The sequence below is a fragment of the Chamaea fasciata genome, unplaced genomic scaffold, assembly GCF_029207755.1.
Source record: "Chamaea fasciata isolate MVZ Bird 193981 ecotype frontalis unplaced genomic scaffold, bChaFas1.0.hap1 SCAF_1, whole genome shotgun sequence".
Taxonomy (NCBI): domain Eukaryota; kingdom Metazoa; phylum Chordata; class Aves; order Passeriformes; family Sylviidae; genus Chamaea; species Chamaea fasciata.
The window spans coordinates 72,086,421-72,102,817 of record NW_027094086.1 but is presented as its reverse complement, the minus strand read 5'-3'; the positions used below and the strand labels follow the sequence as shown (position 1 = coordinate 72,102,817).

The window sequence follows — 16,397 nt, the reverse complement described above, 5'->3', positions numbered from 1 at the left end:
TGTCCTTTAGTTTGCTGATTTGGATTTAAAATATATTATATTAAGTTTCTATGAAAGCTAAATACCAGCTACTACCAAGTACTTTTATACAGTGGTATACTAAATGTCAGAGAACTGTTTTAAGTTGAATATAATTTTTTTAAAAAAACCCCCAGCTATTCGAAATTGCTGTATCACTGCCTTCCTTCTGGTTTCTCTTTACATCCATGTACAAATTTTGGCATGTGTTTTAGTACAGTTTAAAAATATAAAAAAAGTATGTCCAGATGGCTACAGCAATAATCTGTGATGTGATGATCTTCTTTTTTAATTATTCAACACGTGACTCCAATCTCTGTGTTGCCTTTTCCCAATCTATATTGAATGCAACAGCTAAGCTTGCATTACTTTCTTATTGCCTCTTTTTTACCTGCTTTGTCTAACTTTGCCTTTGCTTGAAACTACTTCTATACATCTTCAAGATTTGACAAAATAATTTCATCCAACCCTAGCCTTCATCTTCTTCATCCTCTAGTTAAGTGATACAACTTCTCTGTTCCCAGCTAGCTTTTCCTATAGTTATCTCAGTGTTTTGTCATCTGTTGCTCTGTTGCATTGACCTCCTCCCAGTCCTGAACTTGTGCTTTTAGTTCAATCAAGCCATGTTTCTAAACCTTTTTTGTGTGTGGGGGGGTTTTTTTTAGTATTTTGGAAAGCTTTCAAAATGCAAGCTTTTGTAATTTAAGATTATTTTATATATTGTGAAGTTTCAGCACTTTGTTAATGCAAATTATTCACAGCTTTACTTGTAGTTGTGACCCTGGTCCCACACAGATTCCAAATTCTCATTGGTGAAATTTCAAAATTCACTTTTTTTGTCTCTGAAAAGCTTGCAGTACGAGACTCAGACCTTAGCAGAAAATGGAAACATGGCTTGGTCAGAGGGGCATCCAGCCCAGCATCTGATCTTAGCCAGGAGCAGACAGCACATGGCTCAGGGAAGAGGGTAAGACTGCAGCAAGCAGCGAGTGGGATTTTTCCAGAATATTGTTGCAGTTTCAGGCTCAGGAAGTTCCCGAATTTCACACTGCAAAATGGGAGTTTCTAGATATTTTATAGCTATTACTGGTTCCATTTTCTGAAGGTCTTCCCAACCCCATTTTAAAATTCTGTGATTTTTTAAAAAATGAACAGAGCCCTGTTATGTGGACTCTGTTCTGACCTGCTATTACTCTCAGCACTTGAAACTGTATTTCTACTACAGAACAGCTTGTGTTCTATGTCATTGATGGTGTTGACAGTCTGTTGGGCCCTAAGAAAATGTGTTTGGTTTGCCAATAATAGTACCAACTGGAAAAGGAGCAGGCAAGTGTTGTGTAGAGAGAAAAGAGAGGATGAAATGCAGTACTATGTGTGTTGATCCCTTATTTGCTACAGTTCTTCCTTCTCCATTTCCTTTTCCTGCCCTAGCTGACACTTCAGTCCTTTCCTGGATAATTTTCTTTCACTTCATGCCTTTCCCTTGTTCAACCTCTTCTGTTTTTTCTTTCACTTTTCAGACTTTTATTTGCAAGGACTCGTTACCATTTCATATTTCTATTAAAGTTATTTTGTAAAATAAAAACTTTGCTGGCTTTGTAGTTTGTTTGAGGTGGGGAATCCTTCATTTTATTACTGCATTTCTGATGGCTAGTCTAAGGATCAGAGTTGGATGTCTCAAGCACTGCATTGGGAAAGGCTCTCGCAATGACTGGAACAAGGCACTAGATATGAGTGGAAGAAAACTTTAAGTAGGAATCTGTGTCTTGGGAGGATATCAAAAAAGCTGAAGAGCTGATGGACAGCTAAGAAAAAAAGGAATTTGAAAAAAGTGCTGAGATTTTACTGGGATCTGGGCCTAGTCTGTGCTGATTTGACTTTATTCCTAAGTTGCCTGTGGTTCTCTTCTGTGTGATCCTGCTGGGTTGGCCTGTGCTTGCTCAGGGAGCTGAACTCCACTGGCTCTACACCCACTGATGAGACAGAGAAGCCCACAATGTGATAATTGAGTTCCGAGGTGTTATTACCAACTCCTGGCTTCACTCAGGCCAGTGTTCTTGAAGCACTGCTTCCTTTGCTGAAATCACAAATATCAGCTCTATGAGAAGTGCTGGAGAAGTAGCTTTGATGACAAATTCTTGTTTTATGAGTTGTCACCCCTATCTACAGCTATTAGCTGTCTTTTGGCAGAATGTCACTATGAATTCAAGGACTGATTTTTGACTGTGTTAGTCAATGACAGCTGATGGCTGTCTGCCTCTTGCAGAACTTAAAATTCATGCCACTGCAGAAATGAATGACAGTATTAAGAAAAAGTTGAAGGAACTCAGTAATCAGTTTTTTAATTGAAGCTGACTCTCACTTTATGCAAATACAAATTAGAATATGCTGCTCTGCAGCATAGTAAACAGTCTGCATTGCTGGGTCCAGTGATGAGACATGATGGTGTACACTGGATTATTTCACTGAAGAAGATCTGTAGCCTCCAGTCTCATCTCAATGTTTAGTGAGGTGATCTTTGAGCTATTGCTCTAATCTAATTTTGTATCTGACTGAGATGCAAATTGTTTTTCTAAAGGTATACTGAGTAAGGGATGTATTTCAAGGTAACTATAAAGAGGTGTAGGTCTGGGTTTTTTGTGCATTTGACAGGAAACAGGATTTGCTATAGTAAAAACAACTGCTTGAGGAATTTTGTGGTTTTTTTTTTTTTTTTTTTTACGTCCCTCTTGATGCCTGCTTATGGCCTCAATCACTTTTTCCTTCTGAGCTCCAGGATTTGTCACTACTGGTAAATGGAGAGCATACACATTGCCTTAAAATTTAGCTAATTTTTTTGTTAAGTGTGGTGGCAGTCTTTTTCATGTATTCCTTTCTCTAACAATCTTCCTCTAAAATGTTTTGTATGAGTTTGAGGGGTTTGGCTTTAACAGGTCAAGAAAAACTACAGAAAGAGGACTGTAATTACTGAGCTACATTGTAGGGGTATTCATAAAACCTTTCCTGAGTTGTCTACATACTTACTAGTGATACACAAAAGTGCGGCTTTTTTTTGGTGAAGAGGAAACAACAGTTCTCCATGCTTTCATGTCGCTTGCAGCAGCAAGCATTATCTTCTTTTAATAAATTGTAAAAAAAGGTACCACTAGGAATACAGTAGACAAACTAGGTATTTTTCATAAAATTGTCATGACCAAAAATGAAATAATTATTACTATTTTAAAGTGTGTGCAGTAGCAATATGGGACAACATCTTTCTTTGTTCTCATAATTCTGTTCTAATGAACCCATAGAATGTTCAGTTTGTTTCATTAGTTAAATACTTTTTTTTCCAGGTTTGTGTTAGTGCAAAAAGTCATCTCGAGTAGTTACTTCGTATGAGCATTTTTTTTTTCCCAAATCTTTACTGTTTGGCAAAAATGCAGAGCAAAGCGCCCAGGGAAAGGGGAATGAGCAACAAATTACATGAGCAGCATCTGCATGAGTAAACACTGGAGTACGTGTAAAGAAACCCCAGACCTGTTTGTCAATGCCTGTACCTGGAACCAGTCCTGAAATTGGCATCTTTTAAACCTGCCAAACCCTGCTGTTTGTATACTTATATTGACATAAGCTCACTTCAGCTTTCACTGAAAGTGTAGTTTTAAACTGTCACTTATAGAATCAGCAAAGATAGATATTTGAAAGCATCTTTGCTTTGGAACAGCTGCAGCTAGTGTGGCAGTTTTTTACATACAGTGGTTTATTTTGATTGAATATAGGAAAATGTAGTTTATAATTCAGAGGTAAATTGTGCTTCAAACATGGTGTACTTTAGGTGATCTAGAAATATTGACATACTGATTATTTGACTTTAAGTCTATGACTTCAGTGCCTGGAGGGAATAGTCTCTAAATGAATCTGCTTTCACCTAGCAGTAGCTGGTGAAAGGTACCTGCCTTGAATGCTTAGCTGTGCACACTTTTTCCTCTTTAGCAATAGGTGTCTTTTTTTGATTCAGCTGAAACAGAAAATCTTGAATTGCTGGGGTTTTTTCTTCATCAAATACTGTTGTCGGAGAAACCAGAGGCTACATTTGTAAAATATAATACCTTTGCCTAAAGGGATTCATTCATCTTTATATTTCTTCTAGGCAAGCTAGGTCAAAACTAAGGGTATGAGGGATAGAGTAAGTGCACAAGGCCCTTTACATATAGGAATAAAATAATATATTGAAATAAATTGCATCTTATACCACTGCTTATTCCGCTTGCTTTTTCATTTTTCATCTTCAGATTGTTTTACGAACTTCTAAAATGCAATTCGTTGAAAGTCTGAATAAAGGTCTCTGCTAGAAAAGTTATGCAAATAACAGATTGATGCACAGTCTCCCCAAATATTTAGCAATAGTTAAAAAGCTGGTCAGTGTCACTATTTGGATATATGTTTTGAAGAATTTTGACCCGGCTATTATTGTCATTGAGAGAGATTTACATATGGAAATTATACAGAAATCAAGGCAACTAACTTAATCTTTTCATGTTTCGGGTTCTCTTGGCTTTGTCTTGTCTTGTCATATTGCTTCAGGCTAGCTATCACTTCTTGGCACGAAAGCTGCACTTTGAGTAAGGAGAAGGGGTGATTTCAGGAAAGATTGCTTTGTCTACTTCAGGCCTTCTGACTTGTTGCCGTGTTTCAGGTCTGTGTAGCGTGCTGCCACAGGCTCACTCTCACAGCTGCTGTCTTGGACAGCAGTGGAACTTGTGCAGCAGTCCTTACTCAAGGATGTACAGAAGGGATCAATCTAGCCCATACAAGTTCTGTGGAAAAAGATTTGGAGAAAGATTAGCTGGTGCTAGTAATGTTAGGGACCAATGCTTACTATCCATTCTGCCTTCTGAGCGTGACTTTTAGAACACACTTCTGTTATTGTGGAGTGTCATTTCATGAACAGCCCTTTGTTTTATGGATTTAGGATGTTTATTTTGCGCAAATAGAAAGTTTTAACATCATTAAACAGCACACTACAATTCAGTGAGATCAAATATATTAGAAGTCAAAATTGCTGATTTTCTTTTCCTGAATTTCTCCATTAATTAGCAGAGTGACATTTCTGCCTTTGTGGAGCTGTCTTAGATCTCTGGTCTTCCCCCATGAAAGACAGTGATGTCTCTTATCTGTGTGTTATCAGCACGGAAGCCTGTGTGACTCACTAAAGCTGCTTAGTGGTGAAAGTTTCTTTTGGGTTGTGTGATTAGGTTGTTACTGCTTGTCACGTTTTTAGTGATGAAACTAAAGGAACTGGGATTGATCTAATATTATATTGACCCCGCACATATTCTATTACTTGTATAAGGGTCTGGTTGTTGGATGTTTCAAAAAAATCAGGGAGTTGAACTTCAACTTTTTTCTGATTCTGAATGAAAACCATTGCATTGTTGATTGATATCTAAATTTTACTAGAAAGTGGTCTTCATCATTTAAGTCTGCAATTCACAGCCTTGTTATCTGTCAGGAAATTGATGGGGACTAAGCCTGTGTCAGAAGCAGTAACCCTCCCTGCTGTAAAGCAAAAGTGTTTGTCAGAGCATTGAGGTGAATCTTGTCCTTCCCCTTTCTGTACTGTTCCATACAAACTTTACAGATAGGCAAGAAATACATGCTCTGGGGCTGTTCTCTCCAAGTAAGAGGGAGCAATTATTTTTCTACCTTGTACTTGCAGGAAGTCAAAGCACTCCTTCATCTCTGAGGAAAGCAATGGATCCAAGTGAACAGGGAAGACAGATTTAAATATGTTTGCTCTATGTAAGAGGATGAAATAAAAAAAAAAAAGTTGGAGAATATTCTTTTCCCCACACATTACAAAATAAAAGAAAGGGGTAATGAATATCAGTTTTTTTAATCCTGCTGGTTGATAGATCAATTTTCCTAAATTGGGTACCTGATGATAGATTTGTGAAATAATTAGAGGAGTGGCTGACAGTGTATTTTGAGTAGTCAAATACCACACAGAAAGAAGGCAATGTTGTTTTGATTTAAACTTCAAGAATTGTCTGTTTTTTCCTGTGGTTTGCTCTTGTTCTTAAATAAATTTCTTTGAATTCTCCAGGTGCTTTTCCCACATGAGTGCAAGAAGAGTAGACAGTTAAAAGAAGTGACTGCTGTGGAGGACAGCATGACCACCATGAAAGGAAGCTGCTTCCTCACACTGCTCTTGGCAGGACTTGGGGTGCTAGGAATGCTGGAGTCAACAACAACAGATGATACCCATTGCCACAGAGCTGAGCATCCAATTATTGCATACAAAGGTAAGATGTAAATGCCAAAAATCTATTCCAGAAGTAGGCTAAGTATTGTGTAATCACTTCATGGAAACTTCTGCTTTTAATGTAGAATGGTATGAGAAAGAAGATGCATTCAGTGCTGTTATTTAAAAATCTGGGCTGTATTCTATGCAAGTTAAATACAACTAGGCTTTTGCGTTTTTGTTCAGCCTTTGTTGCTGAATGTATCACTTAAAGGTGGGTGACTCATTTTCCTTTGTGGTTAAAACCAGCCTGTACTGTTGCATGGAGTTATTCCTTTCCAAGTGCACAATTCTACATGTGTGCACTTAATTTTATGGAGTTGCTCTTGTCCCCTTCCTTCACCCCAATTAGGCCTCTCTGGGTGGCAGCCCTGCCCTCAAGCTTATCAGCTGGTTCTCTGAATTTGCTGTTATCTGCAAACTTTACAGACTTTGTTCTATTGCCTCTCCTTCTTGATTAAGGCGTTAAACAGGATGGGTCCCAGGATCAACTCTTGTCTTACTCCACTTGTTGCTGGCTCAGGTGGAGTAAGGGCTATGAAATGTTTACTCTCCAGATGGTAGTTCTTGAACCCCTTCGGCTAAACAACAGATACCTGTGATACCTTAGTGGTCGTATTGAGTCCCTTAGCAGCATCCATTTCTGCTGCCGCTAGGTCATCTGCCCAAGTCAGGAGCAGGCTGATATTTTCCCTGCTCAGCCTTTCATCCCTGTTCAACCTTCCATTACTGTTGGAGCAGTAGAAGCTGTTCCTGTTGCCCTTGACATTCCATGCAAATTGAAACTCTCGCTGAACTTTGTTTAACCTGACGTAATCCCTGCATGCCCATATGGTCTTTCTAAATTCCTCCTTGTCCCTGCTAATGCCTGATACAACCCTTTTTGCATTGGAGCTGTGCCATGAGTTCCTTACTTCACCAGGACAATCTCTTCATACATGTGGTTGTCATCTTCAGTATTAGGGTGGAGCACTGAGGAACAGTTGGAACAAAGCAAAGAATACTTGGAGAATGTTTTCTGTAAAAACCCGAGGCAGTTAATAACTTATTTGACTTTTTTTTGTTTATTGAATTGAGATTTTTGCATTAGAGTCACAACTTAGAATGAGTTCCAAATAGTTTCTAGTTATGAGGATGTAGGGATTAAGATGTACTATATTTCACACTGAATTCCTCCTGTTTTTCTAAGATAGCACGTGTAAGTTTTTTGTTCCAATGAATAAGAATTTATTGAATTTTAATTGAAAAAATATTTGTTTCCATTCTTTTCATAAGCTTAGAGAAAATAATGTGATTTTTACAGAAAATATTTTATTCTGGCACTTTAATAGCTTAATAATAGTAATGGTATCAGCTGACCTGTTCTTCAATACACTGGAGAAAGAACTCTGTACCTCAGAACAGCAAACCACACGTGTATTGTGAAGAAGGGACCTTATTCACTCACTTATTGATGGGCTAAATAGTATGAGTTATTCTGATGAAATACCTAGTTTCCTTAGCATTCATATTGTGCGCATAATTTAGTTTAAAATGCTATTTTTTATCAGAACACACATGCACAGTTTTCTAAATTAAAGTAATTAAAGTAGCACGGTTAAAATTGTGGCACTTAGCTTCTTAATTTCACAAAGAGATCACTGCATGTACTTTTTGGTTTGGTATATGCGATGGTAAAAGAAAATAATTGAGACTCATTAGCAGTGCTGTTCTAGGAGTTGATTAAAAATGTGTCGGTTTATGAATCTAATTCAACCAATATTTAGGAGGGTTTCTTGAATTTAGACTGATCCTGTCTTCTAGACCTCTCGTGTTCTCTGTCGTATTTAATTTCTAGTGATGTCTTTTCAGTTCTAAGTCACTATGTTAAGGTTTTTTGAGGATTGAGACCATATTGTTCCAGTTGTGTCTTTTGATATAGCCAAATGTAGTGTCACAGTTAAAGTTTACAAAAAAAAAGCCTAATTTTTTTTTACTGTAAATATATGTGGGAAATAAAATTATTTACAAACATTTATGGTCAGATCTTTAATATGAAATCTAGTAAGATTTTAATGCCAGACTCCCTCTTGACCTTTATGGTAAAAATACCGTTTATTAGTACATATCCATGACATACCTTAGCCTTTATGAACTGACATCTCTTGAAAAAATATTCTGACAAGCTGCAGTTCATACTTCACACAATAATCTATTAGGAGTCCTTAAAAACTGTTAGAAAGTAAACGTAGAAACACATTTGCAATGTAGTATACAGCCTGTGATAGCTGGGTAACCTAGTTGTTGTGGGCACACAACTTTTGCCTTATAGTTGCAGGACTGCCAGTTAATGGAAAACAGAAGTTTTGAGACCCCAAGAAAAAGTGCCTGACAGGTTTTTCTTTGAATCTGTATGTTAGGAATGGATTCATTGGGGTATCAGAATAAAAGAAGAGAGATATGTGTGAGAAGCCACTCTCTGAATGAGTCTTGCAATAGGAGTTGGCAGGTTTCTACCAGCCACCTTACTGATATCCATATTCTTCTTGTGACATTTGCTGACTTAATGAACGCCTATAAGAAAATGCTCTCTCTATCTGTTGATGTCGTTAGCACTGCTTGGCCAAGGTGGAGTTGAGAAATCAATTTGTAACAGTTAAAATCCCTTTGAGTGGTGCATTAATGCCCTAGTCTGTAAAGTCATCTTGTAACAGTATTAGATCCACCAGAGCTAAATGCTGAGTGAGATGCTGACCATCAACCAAGACTGAGTGCTATTGAGTGGTAGGTGCTTTAAAGCTTGTAGACTCAGTACTAACTTTACAGAAATATCAACACTTTTATTCTATTTATAACTGATGAAAGCACTTTTTTTTTTTTTTTGTAGTTTCTGGTATGCCAAAGTAGCAATGTACTTACTTGATTTGTCTTCCTTTGAGAGGTATGGTAGATGAAGTATAAACTATTAAATAAAACTAATGGAGTGAGAGTCTGGTGTAGCGTATGGATGAACAGCTGCAAAAAAACTAATAAAAAGACAAAATAGTCCCCAGGAGTTGTCACAGTGAAATATGGAAGGGGAGTATATCTCCTGAAAGAGCTTGCTTTCTTTTCCACCGCCCATCAAAAATTGCTCACTTAGGTGATGATTCTATCAAGATACCTTGTGTAGACATGCATATACTATTTCTAGCACTGATTTTTCCAGCTAAATAGTTTTAGTTGAAGACTGTGATATATCTTCTGATAGCAAATGGCAAGAATTTTACCCACCAGCTAAGAACTTTTGCTCAAGTACTTTCTTTGCTGACGGAAGAGGAAAAAGAAGATGCAATAGCAGGAGATGCCCACATTTTGAAAGGATTTTTTACATGATCTCAAGGATTTCATTTTATGTCTCTCATACACAGTATTAATAACAATGTTGTAATTTGTTTATCTGCATAATTAATATTAGGACTACATAATGCACCTTTTTGCTCTCCCAGAATCTATAAGTAAGAAAGTCTGCTATAGATCAGAAAATGTTGGCAGCTCTAAAATTTCTTGTCACAGAGCTTCCTTCAACTAAAATAAAGCACTTTGTATCTTCCTTGGAAACTGAAAATTTCCTTTTCTCATTATTTAAAGTTGTTAGGAATTATCACAAAAACAGATTTATAAAAAATAGACCTCTAAGTATTGGAGGGATTGACAGGATCAGCCCAGGAGTGTGGTGTTCAGTGTTTCATGTGGTGAAACTGACTGATGGTGCATTGTCCCTCTTAGAAGTTTCTCTCTCTCTCTCTCTCTCTCTCTCTCTCTCTCTTTTTCTCTCTCTCTCTAAGGAGGAATCTGCATCTAGAAGTGCAAAAATGTGCTAATTGGTTGAAATGCAGGCTTAATAAAAAGAGTGTTTAAAAAAAATCTGTCTGCATATGCTAAGAATTCATCGGCTGTAGTAATCCCCATAGTTGGAGTCAAGGGCATATAAATCAAGTGTAATTTAGAACTGGGTAAAAGGAAAAAAGTGCAGATTACAGAATGGATATACAGAGACAGTGTGAGATTCTTGATCCTTACACAGGTTTCCAAATGTTTACAATGTAAAAAACAGGAAATAATGCTTGAAGTAGTTTAAGAGTTAAAACAGAAAAAGGGCTTAAATAAGCTACTCATTAAAATTAGTCTTAAAATTTTATTTCTATTAAATTTTATTTGGATATACTTTCCTTTGCATGCAGATATGAAATGTTAGTTCTATAAGTGCATTAGGGTTTACTGATGGTCAGCTACTTGGAAAAAACATTCTCTTATTATAGTAAGGGAATTATAGTATAGTGTTAAACCTGAACAGTTAGAAAATGCTGTAAAACCACATTTGCTCTAAGAAAAACAATGATACTTTATAAAGGTTGAACTATTCTTAAGCCAAAAAACCCAAACCAAAACAGTTGAGTAGTATAGTGTTTTTCTAAATATTTCCAGCATTTCATAGTCCACCTGCTCTACAGAACCTTTGTGGTAGCTCTCTGTGGACCTGACCTTTTATTAGATTATATAATTAAAAAAACCAACCAAAAATGAAAAGAATCAAAAAAAGCATAAAAATAGTTAGAGTTTCCCCAGACACACACATTTGCTGAACTTTGAAACACCAGACCTTTCAAAACTCAGCTGAAGACTCAATCTGTAGACAGACCCTATCCATGAGATAGAACTGATCAGAACTGCTTAACAGCATGTGAGTGAACTAGAAAAAAAAAATCCCAAATCCAGTTTCAGGTGTGAAATTTTAAGTATTGACTGTCTTGCAATTTACCTGCATAAAGTTGAATTTCTTTGGCTTTTTTATGAGAAATAAGGTACAGTTGTGAACTTGACTTAATTAATACTGGGAGAGCAGCAGGGATCATTTGCTCTGGGGCAAGTCTCATTCTTCTAGGGTCCCATAAAATAATCAGAATTTAAAGTTGCACCGTCTCAACAAAAAACCATCAATTTACATAATTTTAGAAGCTATATTTAGTGATAATTTAAATACATACTGTGCTGTAACAAAGTTATCTGTTGAATAAACATGCTCAAAAATAGCATGTTTCAATCCATAGAAGAAATGAACTTAAACCTTTCATTTCAACTTGAGGTTAACCAGAAAAGAAAAATAGCATAGTTATTTTTGATTCTTTGGTTAGAGAATCGTAAGAAATATATTTTCTTAACCTTATTGTCTGACCACCACAGAATTCCCTCACTTGATGTTTGTGTAAGTAATATAGACTCAGTACATTGCTCTGCTCATTTTATCCTGTGGTTTGTGTATGGAGTGCATGCACTTAACATGCCAAGAGGAAATAATGTGTGGGCTGAGTGAAGGAGGATAAATAGCATATGAACTTGTTTTGTTAGTACTCTTCTCTTTCTCCTAATCTTATTGCAGTTTTCTTTTAAACTAATAGTGGTCTACTAAGCTTTTTAGTTTTTACTGCCTTTTTCCTTTTCTTTCCAATTTTTCATAAATAAGTAAATTTCAAAGATGGTCTGCCAGCATGTGCAGTGGGAGTAAGGTGTATTGCTTTCTGTTCCGTATCATATTCTGGGTTTTTCTTTAAATGAAGATGATTCATCAGGGAAGAAATGTTGATTGTTAGATGCTCATTGTCTAGATGATAGGATTTACAAGATGGTGCTACTTTGCCAAGAGCCAGCCCCTCTTAAGGAGGAAAGTAATTCCTTTATCAGTTCTATATTTTTTGTATTGAATCAGGTTTGCTTTTACTTTTGTATAGGAGATTAAGCTTCTGATGGGGAACAGCAACCTTCAACTCTTTACTCTTAATTAAAAAAATATCTTTGGAGACAGAAGGTTAGTATCCTCCTGTATTTTCCTGAATCACCTAGTGTCATTGGTGCCCGTTCCCATGGAAATGAGGGAATGGCAGGGGCTGAATTCTCTAAGTAAAGGACTTGCATACCAGCTACGTCTTTTCCCCCTGAAAGTGATCGTGTTTTAAAGCAAGCATCAATTCACAATTATTTTTGCATCCCAGTCAAGTGCTGGACCTTCATGAAATGCTAATAATTTTCATAAATTTCGATAATATAAAATTAGCAGTGGCTACAATGGCTAGTGAACTGTGCAGACATGTCCTGTGAGCCTTTTCATGGTTGATTTGTTCCTTATTGCCCTAATGTGGCTCTTTAGAGCATGTGCAGTTCTTTGGTTGTTAACAAAGCAGCAAAAGGAGGGAGATGCTCCTGCAGCATTCTACCGTCTGTACAAAGTGGGAAGATGAACTTAAAATCTGGATTTTTTGTTCTTTTTATTTTTTCTTCTTCTTCAAAAGAGCTGTATTTTTGCTAAAAGATTGTAAACCATCCAAACTGGGATATGTTAAAGAAACAGACCAGCAATCAAGCAATCTGCTCATATGCAGATAAAGTTCTGTCAATTTTCTCTGTGTTCTTAAAGCAAGACAGAGCACAATTTGCTCTGATTTTTTTCTATTTCATTTTTTTCCCCACCAGATGAAATTTCAATTCTTTTCATAAGAAAAGGCTGGAGAAAAGGGGACTCGGGTGTGACCTTATGCTCTACAGCTACTGACAGGAGGCTGTAGCAAAGTGTGGGTTGGTCTCTTCTCCCAAGTAAGAAGTGATGGGACAAGAGAAAGCTGCCTCAAGTTGGGCCAGGGAAGGCTTTTATTGGATATTAGGTAAAACTTTTTCATTGAAAGCATTGCTGACCATTGAGCCAGGCTGCCCAGGGAGGTGGTGGAGTCACCATATCTGGATGTATTCAAGACAAATGGAGACTTGGTGCCTGGGGAGTTGGTTTAGTGATGAACTTGGCAGTGGTGGGTTAACAGTTGGACTCGATGACCTTAGTGATATTTTCCAGCTCAAACCATTCTATAATTCTAAGTAACTTAGACTGCTAGTTCAGAAAAGATGTCAACTATTGCAGTTACTGGGCGTCTGATCCTTGGCAACTTTGTTTTCATACTTGGTAGTGACACAGTTACTGGAAAGACTCATTCCAGTGATCTTCCCTTCCAGATCCTGTGCAGTGTTTGTGGGGCCTGTATTGCTGTCACTTGATGACACCTACTGCCTTTACTGCCTGTCACTGTATGTCACCTTCTGCTGCCTATCACTTTGGCTGAGAGATTAGGGAAACCCTGGTCCATCCTTTGGCCTGGCTTTGAACTCTAAAGTTTCAAGAATCTTAAGAGGTGGGAAGGAAAAACATTTCTTAAGTTTTTGGTTTTCTTCCTAATTTCTTAAATAACCTTACCAAGATACATTCTGTTTATTAGATAGATTGGGTGGAAATAGAAAACCACAGTCAGTGCTTCTTCAAAGTGGTTGTTTTTTGTTTTGTTTTGTTTTTCCACATGCCTTCTTCCCTTTCTTCTGTGGAAGTGCTTGTCTGCTGTTGACAAAACTTTAGGACACTGGGTAGCAGCTGATTTTGTGTGGCTGAATGTGGTAGATACTTACTTGATACATGACAATTTGTCATTTTCAGGTTGGACCGAACTTTGACTTGTCAGAAGCTTGCCTTTCCATTTCCAGTGCTCACTTCTGATTTTGTTTTGATGGGTTTAAGGCTCTTTTCTACCATATCTGAGAATTAGGACCTGACCATTTTACAACCAGCTCTAGAGTAAATCTACTAAAGTAGTTGTTAATAGTGACAAAGCCCTGGAGTTTAACAGTGCCTTTTAGAACAAAAGTAAATTGTACAAAGAGAAGTGTTGATTGTAGTGTTGTGGTTCTTTTTTTTTTTCTTTTTTTTTTTTTTTTTCCTTCTTGCTTTTTGCTTTCTTTTTCTTGGCTTTGGGGCATCTTTTTTTTTTTGTGGGGGGTGAGTGGAGGAGGTAGGGAATACATTCCTCTTTGAAGTCCTGGCTCCAAACTCTTACAAAGATTAGTGTCAGGCTTTGCTCTCTCTACCCTTTGTTTTGCAATATGTCTTATTTTGTTGGGTTGTGTATTTCTTTATGAAGTATCATCAGACCTATATTTTGTGAGCTACAGTTTTGGATTGAATTGATCGGATCAAGAAATTTTATTTTGCTGTGGTAAAGTAAATAAAAAAGTTTATTATGTTCATCTGCCAACATAAGTAAGAATGCCTCATTGCAGGATGATCAGTTCTAGCAAAAGAGGTCTTGCTAATTGAAGCATGGATATTTCCAACAAAATAACAGTGCATAACTGTCTATGGGCAGTCTGCTTTCTGTTTCTGCTTCCTACAGTACATGTATTAAAATTGAGCAGATTTCATTACAAGACTCTGTCTTGAGACTAAATAATGATTTCCCATAACTATACAACATGATTTCCTTCAAAATGAATTCTTTGGCTGTCTGCCAAAGCCAGTATGTAAGCGTTAAAATGTGAAAGATCAAACCCCTCTGAAGAGAGTGCATGACTGAGGATGTCAAATGTTTCCCCTGGTCAGTCTGTCCCTCCCTCACATTCAGGAAGATTGGCAGCAGCAGCACAGGGACCAGAGGTGGTAACTGTAAGAAGTAGCTGCTCTCCCTGGGAAGAGCATTAGGGTGCTGTGCTGGATGAGGTGTGAAGTTAGTGGTTTTTGACTTTGCTGGTAGCACTGAAACCACTTTCATCTAGGTGGGAGTTCAGTCTTTTTTCCCTTACGCTTTCTTATATTTGTATGCAATATGTGTGTTTGAACAATGAAGCATAAACTATTCCAAACCCTTGTTCAGAAAAATAAGAAATAAGTAGGCATTGCAGCAGATGTTCCTGTTTCTTCCCTGAGGGCACAGACAGTCAGAACCCAAATTCCCTTTAATTATCCAAGTAATAGACATATGTACACACATAAGAATGCAGCAATATGTACTTCTAGCTTGGGGAGCTCTGGCAGGGCAGAAAAAACAGGAATGCAGGCTAGATTTTACACCTTGAAGGTTAGAGTGGATTGTAAAAGCAGGTGAGGGAACTGGGGCAGGGCAACTTCTGTGACTGTGTCTGCCCTGCCTGAGAGCAGTAGAGGTGGCTGGGGCAGTCACTTTGTGCCTACTGAGAGAATCAATGAAAGATGAGAGGAGTTGGGTAGAAGTAAGGAAGTTTACCGTAGGCTTAAGAAAGGAGTTCAAGTTTTCATGCATTTGAAGTCAGGAAACATATACTTGGTAGGAAATATGCTTCGTTTTCTCCTTTCCCCATTAATAATAAATTACTTAACAGCCCTGCCTCATTACCTCCAAAATTGTTCTGAAGCTTTAATAGCTGTTGATAAAATGAATGTGCAGCAAACAGGTGGTGAACTTTCTGGAGAATATCAAGAGGTTTATGGTCTTGGGATTTTATTACGAATGATTTAAAGTGGAGAGGAGTGCAAGGAGCAGTGCTTCTAGATAAGACTAGATGTAGATATTTATTTCTTGGCTTCTGCAGTTCTCTTTGTATGGAAAAGCAAACTTCAGGACTGTATTAAGTTTTACTGGTTAGTAGAAGGAAGGCAGCTGGCTTGTTTATGGGATCTGTAGTTTTGAGGTTGCTTTGTCTTTTTGTTGGTTCTTTTTTTCTTTGTTTTTTTTTCTTCCCCCTCCTTATAAGCAAAGATGAGCTCTGAACTGCAGATGGAGATCTGACATGTTTTCATGTTTCCAAAGGAGAACCAAATGTAGTGTGGTTAAACTTAGAAGAGGAATCTTTTGGTTTGTGGTTGACGATTTAATCATTCTGGACAACTTTGTAACTTCATCTTTTCCTTTATAGTGGACTGGATTGCATTAAATAACCCTGCCTAGACAATTTTTTTTTTCCTTGAAGGGAAGAACTAATGTTTTGTTTTCTTATATCTTCCTGGAAAACTTTTTTGGAAACTGCAGAGTGCCTACTATCTAATCACTAATTGCCAGAATGTCTATATTTTTCAAAATTTTTCATTTTTAAATTTTTTTCAGATTAAAACATATTCATCCTTTCTATAAGAACTAGTTTGAATTTTCAATTTTATTAAAATAAGGGCTTGGCTAAACATATAAACATATATTCTCTCATGTCCCAGTTATGATGTCCATCCAAATACTCTTAATTCTATACACAGCCCTGGTGTAAACGAGTTCTATATTGAAAGTTAAATGTCTTCTTC

The 16,397-nt window shown here is 37.2% G+C and overlaps 1 protein-coding gene across 4 annotated transcripts in view; it reads left to right on the top strand.

Moving 5' to 3' along the window:
* Positions 1-16,397, top strand: part of SEMA5A (semaphorin 5A) — a 318,649-nt gene that overhangs the window by 92,919 nt on the left and 209,333 nt on the right. For all 4 annotated transcript variants that reach the window (XM_066186026.1, XM_066186022.1, XM_066186035.1 and 1 more), the window contains one exon: positions 6,107-6,305. In XM_066186026.1, coding sequence (XP_066042123.1) covers positions 6,173-6,305 — 133 coding nt within the window. In that variant the 5' untranslated portion in view covers positions 6,107-6,172. The remainder of the gene's footprint in view (positions 1-6,106; positions 6,306-16,397) is intronic.